This window comes from Cynocephalus volans, chromosome 11 (assembly GCF_027409185.1).
Source record: "Cynocephalus volans isolate mCynVol1 chromosome 11, mCynVol1.pri, whole genome shotgun sequence".
NCBI lineage: Eukaryota > Metazoa > Chordata > Mammalia > Dermoptera > Cynocephalidae > Cynocephalus > Cynocephalus volans.
The window spans coordinates 1970737-1992165 of record NC_084470.1 but is presented as its reverse complement, the minus strand read 5'-3'; the positions used below and the strand labels follow the sequence as shown (position 1 = coordinate 1992165).

Genomic DNA, 21429 nt, shown 5'->3' with positions numbered 1-21429 from the left:
TGATGATCACTGTCTCCTGTACACGCCCTGGGAACCTTGGACTTCGTTTATCAGTCCCTGGCAGATTCCGCCTTATGTGAAAATCACTTGTGTACATGTCTTCCTTCTTTCTTAAAACTGTAAATTTGTGAATTGTGCACACATACACAAATGTCTACATGTACGCTTATAGTTAAAAGTATCACTGGAAACAGGAACCATGCCATGTTTATCTCTGTAACCACAGAGCCCTTAACACACTTCCGTGCAAATACTTAAGACTGTCAAATGACAGCTGATTGAATGAAGGTAAGTGGTGGGCATACTGTTTACCCATGAGGTGGCTGCAAGCCTTGAGAAAGGAGCGGGCTAACTCCAGAATCATTACCTACCTGGCAAGTATATTTGGGGTTGAATTTGGATTTGGTAATCTGCTCCCTGTCTAGAGTTCTCTATATTTGCTCTGCATGTTGTTTTCTCTTGAAGATTGTGGTGAAAGAAGTTGTCCATTTGTCACCATTCATTCCCATTTAAATTTCTGGAAAGATGGTTTATTTTTCAATTCTTCACTTTTTTGAGGTGATATTAGGAGTTTCATGGAATAAAATGTCTTAGAACATTCAGGATCATATTTGTGAGGGCATGTGTTATACTCTGTACCTTAGTCAGAAATAACTTTTGTTTGATAAAATATAAGATTACTAGTGCTTAATGAATATGTTGTGATGATATTACTAAACAATGTGAACATTTAAGACCTTCCACCCACAACCAGGCATTCTGCCAGCACCACAGGGCCCGCCCAGGGTCCTGAGGCATGGGGCCAGAGACTGGGTCCTCCTCTTACATCCAGGCACACGATCAGCACCACAGGCCCGCCTGGGGTTCTGAGGCATTTAGGCAGGGACTGGACCTCCTCCCACAACCAGGCACACCACCATTGGCATGACCAACTAGGTAAGGAGCATGCCAAAAACATCACCTCCGTGTGGGTGGCCCACCACAGCCACCACAATAACCATGGCTGCTGCAAAAGCAGCTAGATGCCACAACCACCATGCAAATGGTCCACCAGCCACTGGAGTGCACTGACACAAGGAGAGTCACCAGCAGAGACCAAAGTAAATAAAAGGACGTCTCTCTCTAAAAAGATCATTCCAGAGTGACAAAAGAAGCATCTGCTCTATGATAATATTGGGGGACCTGAACACACCTGTCATCATTGGACAGATCATCTAGGCAACACATCAACAGAGTAACCGTTACTCTTTCAGAAAGAGAGAAGAAATCTAGGGCAATTAGAGGGGGGAGGGGGGAGGAAGAGGGGGAGGGGGAGAGGTTGGACAAGGGGCATAAAGAATAAGTATGATTTGTAACAGTGTATATGCTAGTAATATTGATTTGATCAGCACATGTCAATGTTGAATCCCAAAAATATGTATAATCAAGTATGATTCAATAAAAAGTGTTTTTTAAATGTGAACATTTAAATTTTTGCTTTTGAAAACTTACGTACTGTTGGTTCAAGGATTTATCAAAATCCAATATAACCTTTATAAAAAGAACAGTTGTAGTTTTATTAATTACATAAAATGTTTGCATTTCTTTTTTCATATTCTAAAAGATACTAAAGTCTCTGTGGTAAAAAGTGTTGGTTACCAATATACCTCAGTATTGCAGAATGGACAGTTTAAACTTCAACATGCAGTAGTTCAACGGTATTTCAGAATTCTTAATTTGTTGTTTTGAAAGATTTTTTTTTTACATTTTTATAATAGTTGTTAACTTATTCCTTTCATCAGCACTCATACTTTTCTTCGTTGTTTTTTGAAGCATAAAAATGGTGGTATATAAAAGCTATTGCTATGCCTACAGTATAGGTATCTTGAGGCACGCAGGGTCAGCGACAAGTCCTGTTTTTTCTGATTTTGCTGGAGTATGAAATTTCTAATGTCGTGCCCATTTAGAGGAAAATAAACTTTTATGATGGGGCCGGCCCATGGCTCACTTGGGAGAGAGTGGTGCTGATTACACCAAGGCCACGGGTTCGGATCCCCATATAGGGATGGTCGGTTAGCTCACTTGGGAGAGCGTAGTGCTGACAACACCAAGTTAAGGGTTAAGATCCCCTTACCAGTCATCTTTTTAAAAAATAAAATAAAATAAATAAATAAATAAACTTTTATGTTTAAAATATTTTATTTAATGATAAATTACAATATTGTTTTTAAAGTACTAATTGTTGATTGTTCTATGCTAGACGTTTTCACAGTCAAAGTATTTTAAGTTCTTTTTAGTAAACTTTCAAAAGTTAACTATATTTTGCTGTATTATATTAAAGGTAAGGGAATTATTTAGATTTTATCATTTTGCAGTTAGTCTTTTTCAGTGATAGGCTGTTTTTATGGCAATACTTATTGTTGTCAATTCTCTCCATTAAGGACCTCAAACACTAATAGAAGGCATTACATTGCACTCTGTGTTTCCAATGTCGCTTTTATGCTTCCCTGGCAGTTTGCTCAGTTTATACTTTTTACACAGGTAAGATGATTTTAAACGAATTTAAGTTGAATGCAAAATGTACTTGGTTGTTTCTATAGAAGTTTAAAAATGTTATTACATTTATGCCCTAAAAGAATTTCAAAATATAGAATAATTATAAAGTTTACATAAATGTATGATTTTTAAAAAATAATGTAATTCCACATTTTATAAGTGCCTTAGTTAGTTTGACAGATATTATCAACGTGTAAAATATGTTTCTATTATTTTTACTCACAGAGTTTCTTGTTGGTTTTTGAGATGATATCTGTATATCTACCTGTAGATTTTCCTTTGCCTTAGTAATCATTCTGGGTTCCAAGCTACACAGCATGCTAAGGGCCAGAGCTACTCTGCATGGTAGGGAGTTTCTGCTTCTAATCCAGCTAAATTTTGGTCTTTTTGTCTAAAGAGCAGACTTTTACCAGGAGCCATTTCTCAGAGCTTTAATCACAACACTGCTTAAGTGAATTGAGGCCATATCCTGTTTCCCAAAACAACTAAGTAGTTAATGGCAAGAAACTGAACTGGGGAAGCGGAGTAAAAGGACAATTCTGATGAAATTTCTTGACACTAAGATTGTTCATCAGAGCTGCTTTCTACCTAACAGACACTGATAATAATAATGTTCTATACTGGACGCAAGAAATTCTGCCAGGAAGCCTCATGCTGCCAGTCGTCTACAAAGAATGAAACTATAACCTCAACTTAATTGATGCTGCATGTTTAAAGCATGTTTAAAGTATTGCCTTTGCTTTACTTCCTTGTAGTTGGCCCCTTTCAGGTGATAACTATGGTTTTCACTATTTGTACATGCCAACATGGTAACGTAGATTTTTTAATGGGCATCACTTCACTGCAAGCTAATTTATTAATCCAATGGTGCTGATGAAACTAATCAAGAAGCTTTTTTGGTAAGTTTGGTATTGCCTTAATGATTTTCTAGCCATTCAAAGAATGTACGAGGCTTTTATTTTTTTTAACTAATGTATAGAGTTTTGTTTGTGTGTTTGTTTTTTCATGGAACAGAGGGATAATTCAAAATTACTTTTCTGGTAGTATTCTAGGATTTTATTCATGATTGTCCTTTTCGTAGATTAGAGATAAAATTAGTTCATGTCTCCTAAACATACTTTCTGGGAAATGTGGATTAAGGAGCCAACAAAGATTGGCTACTTTTCAAAGGAGAAAAATTATGAGAGACAGTTGTAGAAACCTAGAGTATTGGGGGTGGTCAGACCTTAGACATTATCATTTTAAGACACCAAGAAATTCTGACTTAATTTTGGTAACTGGATTTTACTTTATAATATGTTTATTTTTAGTATATTTTAGGGAATTCTCAGGCATATAGGAGAGATTGTTATTATGACTAAGGAAAATGAAAGGGATAGATGCAGAAAGCAGACTGTAAAGTCAGAAGTGATAGAGATGTAAATTATTTCCAGAAGCGATAGTATTGCTATATTTATACAAAACTGGCTGTCAATTAAATTTTCTTTTTTTATAAAACTGATTCTTTGTTTGGGATCACATCTCTTTGAATATTTAAATTATTGTGACTTCATGCCCGCATCTTCCTTGTAACCAGGAATATTTTATTCTGTCACTTGAGTTTCTCTTCCTATCATTGGCAGTTTTTGTGGGCAAGGATCAGTACTAGAGTGCTAGCCTCATCACTGGAGACGTAAATAAGACTGCTTGAGTCTGGAGGATTCTGTAACTGTCAGGGATTCTGTGTACTACAGTGGATGCCACTACACTGCTGTTAACAAGACATTGTCCTCTTCTGCATGAGAATTTGACCTTCTGTTAACTTTCTAGCTCTTTTCCCTTTGAAAACTATTCATGGGATGTGTCCATGATGTATGTTACTAGGCACATTGCTTGATGATTGACTAATTGCATCTGGACTGGAAAGAATTGTAATTAAACTAAGATCTACTTGAGGGGGATGCCATAACTTTGGGCTTCCTTGAGTAAGGTGGCATTTAAGTGGCATTTCCCTTACAGAGGCTTCTGTGGGTTGGGGAATTCCTAAGCCATGGTAGCTTGTGCGTATACCCAAAGTGCATCTCCTTTCTTTGCTCCTGAGCTGTCACCTGGGTGTGAGGCTTCTGCATGGACTTCTGCAAGGACTCCCACTGAAGAGAAGCATCTGAAACTGCCCTGATGGCAAGTCCCATTTCCTGTCCTAAAGCTTTCTGAATGAACCTGAGGCCAAGTATGAACTTAAGAGGAACTCCCGGTGGGCATTGACATCCAGAACTAAGATTCACCTTCTTGGAGACAGAAAACTTCACAACAGCCATAGATGCTGGGTACTTCACAGTCAAGTGGACCTTGACTCCATGTTTTCACTTATGCATGGCACAGCTCTCTTATGTAAATAGAGTCATTTTGTTACACAGCATGCTGCAGTACTAGAAGCTGAGCTCAGTCAAAAGAGTTTCAGCCCCAACTACATGCTTCCTCCTGAGAAAAGACTGGTGTTCTGGTGTTGGGTGAGCTCACAAGCCTGCATGATGTGTTTGTTTTCCAAGCTCTTTGGGGTCCTGTCTTTCAATTTTAACCAGATTAGGATTACACTGGTTTCCTAGAGATGTTCAAATATTGGTAAATGTCAAAAGACAAAGGTTTCCACCCAGGAAACTCCTGGTTCCATATGAAATTTTTTTCCAGTTCCTCCCTCTTCACTGAACTTTGTATTTCACACACTAGGAGTCTGAGAAACTACAATCTTTGTCAAGCCAAATAAGCCTTTTGTTCAAGAACAGTGCATGCCTGCTTGCCTTTGATCTACAATACTAAAAGAGGCTTCCAAAATGTTTTTTTTCCTGAGGTCACTTGATGTTTTCTCTAATTGAAATAGACGTAGCTTCTCTTACTATAATTATCAGGCCTCCCCCCCCCAAAAAAAGTTTTCTCTGATCTGCCATCCTGTTACTTATATAAACTCAGTCTACTAGTTGATTTCTCCTTTTTAGTCTGATAATGTTTTAGTGTTGCTACATGGTTAAAATATAATTTAAATCCTGTATATGTGAACTAAGTAGCAAGGAATCAAAAATTAGCTTACAGATGAGTTTAATGGTTTCAAATCCTTATGAACAATTTACTTAAGATGTTTGCACTCATTTCTGATTTCAGAAACAAAACTTATCCAAGGGCTTAAACAGATTCAAAACTCTTTTTTGTTTTATGGAAACAAATTTTGATCTACTCATCTTGAGGCCAGTATCTGCAGAAGCTCTGCTCCTTGTGTCTAAATTAGAGGACCCTCTTTTAACCAGTAATTCAATAGCAGTGTTTCAGAGTGTCAGCTGGATTTTCACCCGTGAAGTGTTTTTCTTAGGCAAAGCTTGATTGTGCTATTTAAGAAGGGTGGTCTAGATATGTATATCCTAACAATATTGCTCTGTGGGAGGAAGGAGGAGGAGACTAACGTATGCCAAGCTTCAGTAAGGGAGTTTATTTCATCTAATCCTCCAGATAGGCCAGTCAGACAGATATTATTATCTTCCTCTTACAAGCAAAGACACTGGGCCTCCGGAGATTAGATTAAAATCAGGACTGCCTACCTGTGAAGCACTTACACTTTCCAGTTCGTTTTTGTTGCATCCATAGGGTCTTTGAGCTCTCTTCTTCTAAGGGTTACGCACTTGACCATACTGTAGTATCTTATTTCCTTGCAGAGGTGCCTTCAGCTTTCATGCAGCACTGATAAAAGAAATGTACGTTTGAATAACACGTATCTTCTGTGAAACTATAATTTAATTAAATCAATCCTGTTACCTAATTGCCTTCCTATATTAGAATCTGTATGATATATTTTTCATAATCACTATCAAGATTAATTTTTTTCACAAGTTGAACTAATTAACTTCCTTTTTAGCAACTGTACCTATTTTATTAAATAAGCTGAATTCAATAAAAGACAAACAGAAAGCAACTGTTCTTTTTCTCCCAATATCCCTTAAAATCTGTTTTCCGGATTAGTCCTCCACTGTAAATTAATAACTTCACTTCTTCCCAAATCATATAAGGGCCTTAAGGGTAGAGCAAGATGGCTGACTAGAGTTGTCTGGCGCTCATCCCTGCCTGTAAAAAGACCAAAATAACAACCAACCAACAATATTTGGACTGGAATGATTAAAGAAGTACACTGCAGAGCACCTGGGGAGTGAGGAAATCCTTGTGGATCACAGAAGACCAGCATAACATCATGGAGAATAAAACAAAGCATCCCATCTCTGCCTCACTGTCTTCCCAGAGGGATAGGACCAGCTTGGAGTCAGGTGGAGAGAAGGTAAGCTAGAAAACCCCAGCATTATCCACTGCTGCCACAAACTCCAGCAATCCCTGCCACAGTACAGTCCCCCCGTCCTCAGTTTCCAAACCCAGTTTGGAGAATAGCTGGAAGTTTGTGTAGCTACACAGCTTCATAGTAGAAGCCCAGGAAGAACCCCCCTCCCAACCTAAGTGGCTACAGCACAGCACCATCTTGAAACACAACCCATGGCTGGAGTGTGTCCTTCCCAGAGGGCTGGTGAAAGCTGACTCTGCATCCTGAAGCTCCACCTTCATTCTGCTACATTCCCACAACTGCCAGCAAGGCCATGACACCAGTTCCCTGGAGCCTAGGCCAGACAAAGACCAAGACCCTAGTGTTTGAGCCCATGTGGCACCCCTTGCCACCCAGGGGAGCAGGCAGTTCAGAGGAGTGGGGAAGCTGCCAATAGACAGCAGTCTGTCACACTTGTGTGCATCTACCTCACACAAGTCACAGGCCCACTGAGCCCACAGGTGCCCGTGTCAGCCTGAAAGCCAGTCTGGCAATAGTGCCACTCCCCCCCCCACCCCGTGTTCCTCCACAGAACTGCCAGACACTGCTGCACCAGTGTACACTTCTTTGACTGTCAGTGAATCAGGTGGTGGCTGTGTCTTCCCACAGCAAGACTCTACAGAGTCACTGGGCCCTGCTGAGTCCTTGCAGGCTTGCTCCAGGCTCAACAGCTGATCTGGCAGCCTTCTACAGAGCTGCTAGAAACTGCTGCACTGGTGTACACCTGCTCCCTGACAAACAGCAGATTAAGGAGCAGCTTGCCTTCCCCTGGTAGGCCTCTCCAGGGCTTCCAGGCCCTGCTGCATCTTTGCAGGCTCATTCTAGGCTTGACAGCTGATCTGGTGGCCCTCTACAGAGCTTCCAGGCCCTGCTGCACCAGTGTACACCTGCTCCATGACTGACAGTGAATTGTGTGGTAGCTTCACCTCCTCTGGCAGGCCTCCAAAGAGCCACCTGGTCTTGCACCTGTGCACACCAACTCCTGGCCAGGCAGTGGCATGTACTCCATTGACAGGTCTTTGCAGAGCCACTTGACCCCCTGATCTTGGACCTATGCTCACTTGTTTCCAGCCCAAAAGCTGGTCAGGAAGCACATCCCCTCCTAGGAGAGACAAACTCAAGGCTGCGTATCCATGCCTGTTCGATAGCTGGTCAGGCAGCAACGGTGTGCCTCAGAGAGACCACCAGATAGACGGTTGGTACTCTGTGCCTACACAGACCTGAAGTAACAAGCCTGGGGTCTCTAACTCAGCAAAACAGTGACAATGTTGGCACAAACTCCTATAGCCATCACTGAAGAGGATTACAGCCAAAGAAACTGCATAGAGACTACACAACTGAGTCCACCCAAACCAAAGCCAATGCAGCATATCCAACAGACACCCTTGGACTCACCTACAGGAAAAAGTCATTTCTACATAATTCACTTCATAAAATTGGAAGCAGCTACTCAATTGGATGCACAGACATCAACATAGGGACAAAAGAATCATTAAAAAGCAAGGAAACATAACTCCCCCAAAGGAACACAGTGAGTATCCAGGAACAGATGCCAAAGGAAAGGACAGTTATGAAATGCTTGTAAAGGAATTTCAAATAATTTTAAGGAAACTCAGTGAAATACAAGCGAACACAGACAAACATTCAAAGAAATGAGGAAAATAGTTGATCTGAATGAGAAATTTAGCAAAGAGGTATCATAAAAAAGAAACAAACAGGAATCTTGGAACTGAAGAGTTCAATGAATGAGATAAACCCAGTTGAGAGCTTCAGCAACAGACTAAGTCCATCAGAGGAGAGAATTTTTAAACTTGAAGACAAATCTTTTTTCCCCTCTAGTTAGAGGAGAAAAAGAATGCCAAAAGCCCATGAGACTTGTGAGACACCATAAAGCAAACAAATGTTTAAATAACAGGTGTTCCAGAGAGAGAAGAGATAGAGAAAGGCACAGAAACCCTATTTAATAAAATAAAGGTGAAGACTTCCCAATCATTGGAGGAGGTATGGACATTCAGATTTAGGAAGCTCAGAGGTCCCCAATTAGACTCAACCCAAAAAGATCCTCTCTAAGACATATCATAAACTGTCAAAAATCACAAGCAAAGAGAGAATTCTAAAAGTTGCAAGAGAAAAGCATCAAGTCATGTATAAAGGAAATCCCCCTCAGCAGATTTCTCAATAGAAACCTTGCAGCAAGGAGAGAATGAGATTATATATTGAAAGTGCTGGTTGGAGGAGTGGGGGTTGGGGCTGGCAGCAAGAATACTTTTATCCAACAAAGCTTATCCTTCAAAAATGAGGGAGAAATAAAGACCTTCCTAGACAAGCAGAAGCTGAGGGAATTCATCACTAGTAGACCAGCCTTACAAGAAATGCATAAGAGGCTACTACAACTGGAAATGAAAAGGTAATTACTATCATGAGAACATAAAAAAGTGCAAAATTCAGATATGTCAAATTCATAATTCAAAATCAGAGATAAGTTCATAATTTAAACACACAATATCCCAGTGAGGTAATGGTGCTATGGAAATCCTTCAGTCCAGTAGTATGAAGATTCAAAATCAAAATGGTCAAAACATAACAACAGCTGTAACTAATGGCTAGGGAACATACAGTAGATACAAATGTAAATTAAGGCAACAAAAATATAAGTTGGGGGGGGCATAGAGTACTTTCATGTGACCAAAGTTAAATTACTATTAGTTTAAAATAGTTTATTATAACTACAAGACTCTTTACATTAGCCCCAAAGTGACCACAGAAGAAGAAATTGCAGCAGATAAACAAATGAGAAAAAGAAAAGAAACCTCATCCCCCAAGAAAACCACTAATCTGCAGAGGATAAGGAACAAGAAAAAGAAATGAAGGGTCTACAAAACAACCAGAAAACAATTAGGAAAATGGTAGGAATAAGTTCCCACATATCAGTAGTAACCTTGAATGTAAACAGATTAAACTCTCCAGTTAAAAGACATAGAGTTGCTGAATAGACAAAAAAAACAAACAAAAAAAAAAACAATATGCTGCCTACAAGAGACTCATTTAACTATTACAGATAGATATAGATCAAAAGTGAAGGACTAGAGAAACATATCCCATGCAAACAGAAACTAAAGTGAGTGGGAGTAGCCATACTTAGATTAAATAGATTTTAAGTCAGAAACTGTAAAAAAGATAAAAGAAGGTCATTATATAATGATAAAGAGATCAATTCAACAAGAAGGTATAACAGTTGTTAACATACATTCATCCAATACCAGAGCGTGCAGATATATAAAGCAAAAACGTTGTTAGACCTAGGAAGAGAGAGAGATTGCAATTCAATAATAGTTGGAAGTTTGACACCCCATTTTTAACAATGGACAGGTCTTCTAGACAGAAAATAAACTTCTGGTTTAAACTGCACCATAGACCAAATGGACCTAACAGATATTTACAGAACATTAAACACAACAATTGCAGAATACACATTTTTCTCAGCCACACATGGAACATTCTCCAGGATAGATCATATGTTAGGACACAAAAGAAGTCCAAAAATTTTAAAAGATCATATCTAGGATCTTTTCTAACCACAATAGTATAAAACTAGAAATCAACAAGAAAAATTTCAGAAACAGTACAAGTGCATGGAAATTAACCAACATGCTCCTAAACAACAATGGGTTAATGAAGAAATTAAAAGGGTAAATTTAAAAATTCCTTGAAACAAATGAGAATGGAGACACTTCATACCAAAACATATTGGACACAGCATAAGCAGTTCTAAGGGGAAAGTTTATACCAATAAATGCCTATATCAAAAAAGAAAGATTTCTGATAAGCAACTTAATATTGCACCTAAAGTAACTAGAAAAACAACAACAAATTAAACCCAGAACAGGCAGAAGGAAAGAAATAATAGAGCTCAGAGCAGAAATAAATGAAATAGAAACCAAAAAAGAAAATAAAAATTGAAAAGATCAATGAAATGAAGACTTGTTTTTTTGAAAGAATAAACAAAATTGGTAAACCTTTAGCTGGACTAACCAAGAAAAAAAGAAGACTCAAATAAATAAAATCAGAAATGAAAAAGGAGACATTACAACTGCTGCCAAAGAAATACAAAGGATCATAAGAGACTATTCCAAACAACTGTATGCCAACAAATTTGATAACATAGAAGAAATGGATAAATTCCTGGACAAATACAATCTACCAAGATTAAATTATGAAGAAATTGAAAATCTGAACCCACCAATAGCAAGTGAGGAAATTGAATCAGTAATAAAAAATCATTGTGAAAGAAAAGGCAAGGACCTGATGACCTCTTCGCTGAATTCTACCAAACATTTAAAGAACTAATTACAATTCTCTTCAGGTTATTCCAGAAAACTGAGGAGGAGGGAATACTTCACAACTCATTTTATGAGGCCAACATGACTCTGATTCCAAAACTGGACAAGGACACAACAAATAAAATTATATGCCAATATCCCTGATGAACATAGATATGAAATGTCTTGACAAGGTACTAGCTAACTTAGTGCAGCAACACATTAGTAAGATCACTCACTATGATAAGTGGGATTTATTCCAGGGATGTAAGGATGATTTAACATACACAAATCAATAATTATGATATACCACATTAACAGATTGATGCAGAGAACAATTGATGCAGAAAAAGTATATAACAGAATTCAGCATGCCTTCATGATAAAAACTCTTGACAAAGTAGGTATAGAAAGTATGTACCTCAATACAATAAAAAACATATACGACAAACCCACAGCTAACATGCTGAATGGGGAAAAGCAAAAAGCTTTTTCTCTTAGATCAGTAACAAGACAAGGATGCCCACTTTCATCACTTCTATTCGACTTGGTACTGGAAGTCCTAGCCAGAGCAATTAGACAAGAGAAAGAAACAAAACATCCAAATTGGAAAGGAGGAAGTCAAACTGTCAACATGATCTTATATAGAGAAAACCCTAGAGATGCCACCAAAAAACTGTTAGAACTAATAAATGAATTCAGCAAAGTTGCAGGATACAAATTTAACATACAGAAGTCAGTATCTTTTCTATATAGTAATAGTGAACTATCTGAAAAAAAATAATAAAACAATTCTTTTTACATTTAATAATAATTTTTTAAAAAGATACTTAGGTAACCAAGGAGGTGAAAGATCTCTGCAATGAAAACTATAAAACTCTGTATAAATTGAAAGGACACAAATAAATGGGAAGGAATCCTGTGTTCATGGAGTCAATATTGTTAAAGGGACCGTTCAAGCCAAAGCAATATACAGATGCTTTATATATCTGTATATATACAGAAGCAATATAACACAATCCCTATTAAAATTCAAATGACATTCTTCACAGAAATAGAAAAACAATCCTAAAATTCATGTGGAACCAAAGAAAAGACCCCATATAGGCAAAGCAATCCTGAGAAAAATGAACAAAGCTGGAAGCATAACATTACCTAGCTTCAAATTATACTACAAAGTTATGGTATTCAAAACTGCATGGTACTGGCATAAAAGCAGATGCAGACCAATGGAACAGAATAGAGAGCCAAGAAATAAATTCACAAACCTACAGCCAACTGATCTTTGATAAAGTTGGCAAGAATACATATTGGGGAAAAAATGGTCTCTTCAATAAAAGGTGCTGGGAAAACTGGATATCCACATGCAAAAGAATGAGACTAGACCCTACCTCTCACCATATATAAAAAAACAACACAAAATGGATCAAGATTTAAATTTAAACCCAAAACTATGAAACTACTAGAAGAAAACATAGAGGAAATGATCCATGACATGGGGCTGGGCAATGAACTTTTAAATAAGACTTCAAAAGCACACGCAAAAATAAAAAAACAAAATAAAAGCAAAAATAGACAAGTGGGATTACAGGAAATGAAAAATCTTTTGCACATCAAAGGAAACTGTTAACAGAGGAAAGAGACAACCTACAGAATGGGAGGAAATACTGCAAACTATACATCTGGCAAGGGATAAATATCAAGGATATATAAGGAACTTAAACAACTCAACAGCAAAAACAAAAAACCAGAAAACCTAATTGAGGAATGGGCAAAATATCTTAATAGGCATTTCTCAAAAGAAGATGCACAGATGGCCAACAGGCATATGAAAAAGTCAACATCACTAATCAGAGAAATGTGAATCAAAACAATAATGAACTACCACCTCATTCCAGTTAGAATGACTGTTATCAAAAAGACAAAAGAAAACAAGTGTTGCCAAGGATGTGGAGAAAAGGGAACACTTGCACACTGTTGGTGGGAGTGTAAATTAGTAAGCCATTATGGAAAACAGTATGGAGGTTCCTCAAAAAATTAAAAATAAACTAACATTTGATCCAGCAATCCCACTACTGGGTATATACCCAAAGGAAGTCAGTGTGTCGAAGAGATATATGCACTAGTGTGTTTATTGCATCACAATTTATGATAGCCAAAGTATGGAATCAATTTAAGTGTCCAACAATGGATGAGTGGATTTTAAAAATGTGGGATGTATACGCAATAGAACACTGGCAATGTATGGACTTGGAGGATATTATGTTAAGGAAAGTAAGCCAGGGAAGAAAACAAATACCATATGACCTCACTCATTAGGGAATTAAAAGAAAAAAAAAGAGTATAGAGGCGGAGGATAGAACCTGCCTATCGTGCGGTTACCTGACTGGGGAAACAGGGAGAGGTTGGCCAGTGGGTACAAAATTCAATGAGGCAGGAGGAATAAGTTCTGGTGTTCTGTTGCACAGTAGCCTTATTATGGTTAACAGTTAAGTTTTGCATAATACGTAATTGCTAGAGAGGCTTTTTTGAATGTCTTGGCCACAGAGTAATGATAAATGCATGGGATGATTAATACATTAACTATCCTGACCTGATTATTATATAACATACATATCTACCAATACGCCAGATTGTACCCCTTAAGGGTGTATAATTACAATGTGTCAAATAAATTTTTTTTCAATTAAAAAAAAAATTTATCTCCTTTTGTTCTTTTCCTGGCTTAAATACTTTTTTGGGGGGGGGGGTGTATATGAATGTGTGTGTATGTTTATATTTGTATATATATGCATATGTATATACTAATGTATGTACATGCACACATATATATTTTAAAATCTCACAATATGGCATCATTATTATTTTATATAGTCAGCATTAATTAGATTTTCCCACATGCTCTCCGTCTAGATGTTTTCTTCTTATTGATCTTTCATTTCACCACTTCTTTGGTTGGGTTTAACTTGCATTTAAACCTATTTATTAACTTCTTAATATTGATTATTGTAATATTCAGTTGTATATTTAAAAAAATTTTTTATTACTTCGAGTGCTCTCTTGGAATTTTCTATTATTTCCTTGAGCATGTCAAGCATAGTTTAAGTCCATGTCTGATGATTCCAGACATGTTCTTGAGTGGTCTGCAAGACAAGAATTGTTTTTATATTTCTAAAGGGTTATAAAAATATATAAAAAGATTATACAAGAGGCTATATGGCCTACAAAGCATAACATGTGAGGGTACCTTGAAAAGTTTGTGGAAAGTAGAATTTAAAGATAATACGAATCTTTCCATGAACTTTTTGAAGTACTGATGTATTTACTATTTGCTGATCCCCAATCTAGATTCTTTTTGGGTCTGTTTCTGTTGTCTTAGTGATAATGCCTTATCCCCTCTTATGCTTGGTTATTTTTGATGTGGTGCTGGACATTATACATGTAAAATTGTAGAGTTAATTTGATATTAACTTCCTGTAGAGAAGATTTAATTTGCTTCCCGCAGGCAAGTAAAGGCATGAACAATCTTTGAATCACCTTCATGGGGTCAGATTGAGATGATTCATAGGTGTGTTTTATTCTGGTTCACACTTACAGTGTAGCCTTCTGAAGCCCTAAACAAAAGTATGGAAATTTACCAGGCATGTCCTTTTTGGTGTGCCCTTACTGCTGAGTTTGTTGAAATGCCTGCTTGGCTTGTTAATCTCTCAACTGCCTCTGAACTGGCAGGCATCTGCCTCTACTGGAATTGGCAGATACTTCTGGGAGAAAAGTGACCCAAAATGTCATACTCATCAGTATAGATTTCCTTCTTTTCCCTGGTTTTATCTTCCTAATTTCTAATTTACCTTGTTAATAATCTGTGGCCTTCATAGATATATTTTAATATTTTTATTTATATGTATTTATATTTTTCCCAGCTATTCTAGTTCTCAGTGGGAAGGATCGTTCAAATTACTTTGCCTACCATTATTAGAACTGTAATTTTCCTCTTGCATTTATTTTGCCTATGAATAGTGAAGCGTTTGTTTTCTATAAGTGTTTTCACTTTTGCTTTTTTATATTTTTATTTCAGATAGCCTCATTATTTCCCATGTATGTTGTGGGGTACATTGAACCAAGCAAATTTCAGAAGATCATTTATATGAACATGGTAACATTTTTAATATAAGTCAAATATTAAGTTCTCAGAATTTATGAAACATAACTGATTCTATTTTGTGGGATACATCCTGTTTGGTAGTATTGAAAACATATGTGTTGATTAATATCCAGAAGGAGAGAAAACTGGAAAAGTATACATAGATACCATATTATAGCAGATTATACTTTTGAAACTTCCTTTTCTCCTCTCATACCTAAGATTTTTAACACTTTGCTTGAATGTGACACTCTGTAACTGAAATTTTATGTTGTTGCATTTTTGTTTTTACTCGGAGCCCAAATACATCTTCCTTAAAAATATAAAAAGATGTCATAAGTAATAGAAATCCTGAAGTAATCAAACAAAATTAAGATTAGTAAAACTAATATTTATAACTAAGTCTTTCTTGTTCTATTACTCCATTATTAAAACAATAGAAATAATAGAGTTATTTTTTACTTTTCCTTGTACCAAGCAGGAGATGGAGAAAAAGCTTAAATTCTGCTATATAGAATTTATGGTCTTGAATTTTAATACTTAGGACTTTGCAGTGACTTGAAATTCTACTATTGTTTGGCCAAGATGCATTTTTCTTTTTAAAAATATTTTAATTATCATTTAATTCTTTAACACTTTTGAAACATTTTTTTTCTTACAACAAAAAGTAGAGTAGTAGTACTATATGCTACAATTAATTGTCTAATTAAGAGCTCTTCTATAAAATCCTATGAAAAGAAATTTCACTTATTACTAAATACACCAAGTCTTATTCTAAAAATTGCAAAAGAAATCAGGCAATGGACTCAACAACCTTGAAGTAGACCCACTTCCCTCTGAACCAAGGATTTGCTATGCTTCCTAGATATCCCTTCAGAAAAGCCTTCTCCAAATGAACTGACTAGTTTGCAACACCAGGAAGTAGGCACAGAACAGGAATGTGAGCAGGGCATCCGGTATATCTGCCCTCACTCCATGGTCACTAAAATGAAATCCACAGGAACGGGTGGGGAAGAAAACAACACTTGCCCTCAGACAGAGGAATGCATCGCCATATGTGTAGTAACTATAAAATATGTGTTTTATTTATTTTTCAGGTTTCAGTTCTTCTTTGTTTCATTTTGATGTTTGGGAATCCAATGTACTTATCTTCTTATTACTCTTCATCTTTGTTAATGACATGGGTAAGTGTTTGTAAAGCTCATGACGATTTTTTTTTAACCTGTCAAATTGCAGGTTTTGCAGATATAGGAGAATAAGTAGGGCTCTTTCTTGATTATCACTCACATGACAAAGTTTCTCCCACATACGGCTTTTTCTCTGTCTCATCCTTGAGAGATAAGGTAGCACAAAGCTCCCTTTCCTTTTCATGGCACTGCCCAAGTAAATGTTTTTTAGATGATCATAAGGTAATAAAATAGACTTTTCAAATATCCCGTACTTTATGATAAAAACGACTTATTTTCTCCTAAGTTCCTTTAGTAGGCCACGTACTTACTGCAGTCACACTGCCATTGCCCAAAACATTTTTGGAGCTCCTCTAAATTGCCTTCACAGACTGTGGCAGATTCTTTTGAATATCATCAATGGTGGCAAATCTTTGTCTTTCAAGGGTGGATTTGATTTTTGGAAACAACCACAATCTTGTTAATAAGGTGGACAGTTGGGCTGGATAATACAAATCTTGATCAAAATATGGTGCGACAATAAATACTAAGACCTATAACTACATTATCTCTGAAGACAGCTTGGGAAGTGGGGCTCCAAACTGTTTTGAGTAATGGCAAAACAGTGTACAGTCTCCTCACATAACGTTCGTGTCATGGGATGACACTCACGTGGATATGCATTTGGAATGTTGGTTCTGTAAATCAGTTTTATCACTTTGTAGTCACACTTCTGATATCCGTAAGCCAGAACCTAGAATATTCTGCTCTACCTCCAATTCCACACTGATGAGAAATTATATCAATCACAGTAATGTTCAGATATATCAGTTTTCCATGTGAGGTGCAGTGATTGAATCTTTTGGAATTGCCCTTATATTAACATTTTTGCTTTCTATACCCTTTTTGCCACATGGTTGTTAATCTCTCCTCTTTCTTGCTCTGCAAAAATCATACACCCTTTCCTTCAACATTTCGTCAAACATTTTCAGCATTACAAAGTAGAGAACTCTGAGCAGTGTTCTCATCCACCTCTTTACAAAAACTGTATTTTGCAGCGTAGCACAGATACAGAAAACGGCATAAAACAAATGTTTAATGTGCTTACTTAGTACTGACTAGTACTGACAAGCACCGATTGATGAACTGCTCCTTGGCAAACATCCTTAAACTACGAGCAAGTCAAGATTAGAACTTTTCTAACCATTCTAGGACCCCTCCTTGTGACCTGTCCCAAGTTATACTTTATAACTCCCTTGCACTGCCCTAAAACAGTAATGACTGCCTTGACTGTGGTAGTCACTTCCTAGCATTCCTTTGTAGTTTCATCACTTAAAAGTTTCTTTTTTATTTGTATGTTCCCCATGTGTCTCCATGAAAATTATTTGTTAAAGAATCTGTGTCATTGAACACATGGAGGATTCCATGGTCCAGATTTTGTTCTTTCAATTCTCATGGTATAGCTTAACATGTTCCTTTGTCTTCTGTATTTACAATGTATTCGTATTTGGGCCTAAAACTTGGACAGGTTTACGTTTGATCCCTTTGGCAAGTCTGTAGTATGTTCTATCATTAGGGGGCACACAATGTCTCTCTTTTTATGGTAGCAGCTATTAATGCTTTGTACCAGATCCATTAATTCAATAGGAATTGCAAAATGATGATATTCTAATCCCTCATTTACAATTCATTTAAGCAAAGTAAAGTAAATGTTTGATAGTTCCTTTCTTATTTGATAGTTTTTAAAATAATCTATTCCCTGTCATCTTCCAAATGTGTGCTCTTTGGGATGCGTCTGGTATCATTATGAATGCAGGGATATAAGCATTTTTGATGTATTTCAAGTCAATTGAAATGATTATCTTTACTCATTCTCATATTTCATGGTTGACTAGAAGAGCCTCTTTAGGGTTTTCCTAAGCTCTTTGACCCCAGTAGTCTGATGGCTTGTGTTGTGTATGACAAGTCACTCTAGGTTTCTCTTATGAAACTCCTGCCAAGACCAGCAGTCAGCCACTTCTCCCACCAAGTCCTGCTTCCGTTTACTGGGAAATGGTATTTCAAGACCACAGCGTGGGTTGCAGGGATGCTCACTGCTATCAGTAGGTCATTTTTTCTAGAACTTGTCAGTAGACAGAACTAGGAAATGTTACAGGGTGTGTGCGCTTTCTCTCTCTAGAAAAACCTACAATATATATTTGTATGTATATTTATAGTAAAATAGCTCATGAGTTCTTATGGGTATTTCTAAATCAAATTCAGGACTATAGGACTATAGGGTTTTTACTTAAATTTTTCTGTACTGTCTTTGTGTGTCTTGGTTCTTGAATATCCAGGGGATGATAAAATATCACATATTTGTTTTTTTCCCAAAGTGCACATATTAGAATTGCTATACCACACCACCAACATGATTACTGAAAATAAAGATTTTTATGTATCCTTATCTCATTCTCAGTACCCATTTTTTAAAATTAGTTCTGTATCTATATTGTCAGAATATAGAGACATTACATACCATACTTTCTGCCTTATAGACCTCACTTAATGTTATTTGTATGAATAAATACACATTTATTTACTACCAATACTTATGCCATTTTTTCCTAGTTATTTTGGTTATTTTAGGCATGTTTTCCATGGGAATTCCCTCAGATCTTGTGTGTTTATCAAAGTTTGTCTTGTGGCCTTTTACTTGAAATTGAATTTGGCTGTATATATATTTTTTTATTTCTTTTTTTTCTTTGCATGCTTGTTTTATTTTATTTTATTTATTTTATTCATTTTATTTTATTTTATTTTCTCCTGTCGAAAAGGATTGCTATTAAAGCTCTTGTAAGTGACTTGGTCTTTTTGCTTGGATTCCAAAGGCTTTTTTCTTTGCTTTAAAGTTTAGTAAATTTATAAGTGTAAATGTCTCTTGATTTTCTCAGTTATGTAGTGTGCCAATATGTGGTAATATTTGATATTCTTGTTTTTACTTCATGAAACATTTCTTGTTATAATTTTTAGTATTTAGCTTTCTTGCTTTGGTTTTCTTCTTCAGAGACTCATTATATATAAGTTAAATCTGTTTCACTTATCTCTTAATGTAAGTATCACTTTCTCTTGAATGTGTTTTACCCCTTATTTCTTTTTTTGTTTTTTAAAAGTTTTCTTCTTTTCACCTTTTATTTCTCCCAAAGCACTGTTAGTTCATTTCTGTTGCTTATAACAGAATACCTGACACTGGGTAATTTATAAAGAAACAAAATTTATTTCTTACAGTTTTGGAGGCTGGGAAGGCCACAGTCCAGGGGGTACATCTGGTGAGGACCTTCTTCTCGGTGGGGGCTTTGTATAGAGTCCCATGGCAACCAGGATGTCACATGAGCTGAGCAAGAGAACTGGCCTTCTCACTTGCTCTCCTTATAAAGACATCAGAACCATGTCTGTTACTCCCTCAGTTCATCAGTCCATCCACAAGGCACAGTCCTCACAATCTAATCGCCTCTTAAAGGCCCCGCCTTTCAAATACCGTAATTGGTTTTCCCACCCTCTTAACACTGCTACAGTGGGGGTCAGGTTGCCAATACATGAACTTTTGGGGGACACATTTAACCACAGCAGTTTATTTACTTTTATAATCCTTCTACCTTAATTTTATGTCTGCAATTGTTTTTATTTTATTTGTAATTCTTTACTGAGTTCTATGAACTCATTTCTGAGTTTTTATAATTTTTATTTATGTCATTCTTTCATATCTTTTAGTATTTTTAAATGTACTTTAGCTTATTTAGAAACGTAAGGTTCAGTTGTGTTTTTTTTAATTGTTCAGTCTTTCATACTTACGTATGGTGTTAACTATAAGTTTCTTCAGAGATGCCATTTATCAGGTTGAAACTATTTGTAGTTTGCTGAGAATTTTTTCAGGAATGAATTTTGAAGATGATATGATATAATCATATGGTTTCTCTCTTCTAGTTTGTTAATATGGTGAGTTATAGTGATTGATTTTTCAAATGTTATACCATCTTCGCATTCTTTGAATAGACCTCACTTTGGTCATGCTGTATTATTCTTTTTATTTATTGTTGGATGCAGTTTTCTAAATTTTATTTATAATAATTGCACCTACATTCATGAAGATTATTGGTCTATTGTTTTCTTGTGATGTCTTTGCCTTGTTTTGGTATAGAGTAATACTGGCCTCATAAAATGTTACATAGTTTTTCCTCCTTTTCAGTTTTCTGGAAGAATTTGAGTGGAATTGGTATGATTTCTTCCCTAAATGTTTGGTAGAACTTATCAGTGAAGTCATGTGGGCCTTTTTCTGTAGAAATATTTTTAACTATAAGTTCCATTTCTTTAACCTATATAAGGCCATTTGGGTTATCTGTTTCTTCTTGAGTGAGTTTCAATTGGCTGTACCTTTTCCATTTTATTTAAGATGTCAAATTTATTGAAAAAGTTCATAATAATGTTATTTTTATCTCGTATACATCTGTAGTATCTGTAGTGGTATCTCCTCTCTCATTCCTGGTATTAGATGTTTATGTACTATTTCTTTTTGCTGATCAGTCTGACTAAAGGTTTATTAATTTTATTGATTTTTCTCAAGGAACCAGCTTTTGATTTCATTAATTTGTTCTACTGTTCCACTGATTTCTACTTGATCTTTATTAGCTCATTTCTTCTGATTTCTTTGGGTTTAATATGCTCTCTTTTTTCTAGTTTTCTAAGGTATAAGGGAAGGTCATTGATTTGAGATCTTCCTTATTTTTTAACATAGACACTTAGAGCTGTAAACCTCCCCAGAGCTATCAACATCCCACTTCTTTTGATATAGTGTATTTTCCTTTTATTTATTTGTGTTATTGTCATATGTTTTACTTATACATATGATATAGATGCCTCAACAAATTATTTTTATTTAAAGTCAATTATCTTTTTAAAAGA

The 21429-nt window shown here is 36.2% G+C and overlaps 1 protein-coding gene across 1 annotated transcript in view; it reads left to right on the top strand.

The window, feature by feature from the left end:
* Window positions 1-21429, top strand: part of DPY19L2 (dpy-19 like 2) — a 141068-nt gene that overhangs the window by 30898 nt on the left and 88741 nt on the right. The window contains exons 9-11 of the mRNA XM_063114522.1: window positions 2421-2520; window positions 15260-15337; window positions 16423-16509. Of these exons, the coding sequence (XP_062970592.1) occupies window positions 2421-2520; window positions 15260-15337; window positions 16423-16509 (265 nt within the window). The remainder of the gene's footprint in view (window positions 1-2420; window positions 2521-15259; window positions 15338-16422; window positions 16510-21429) is intronic.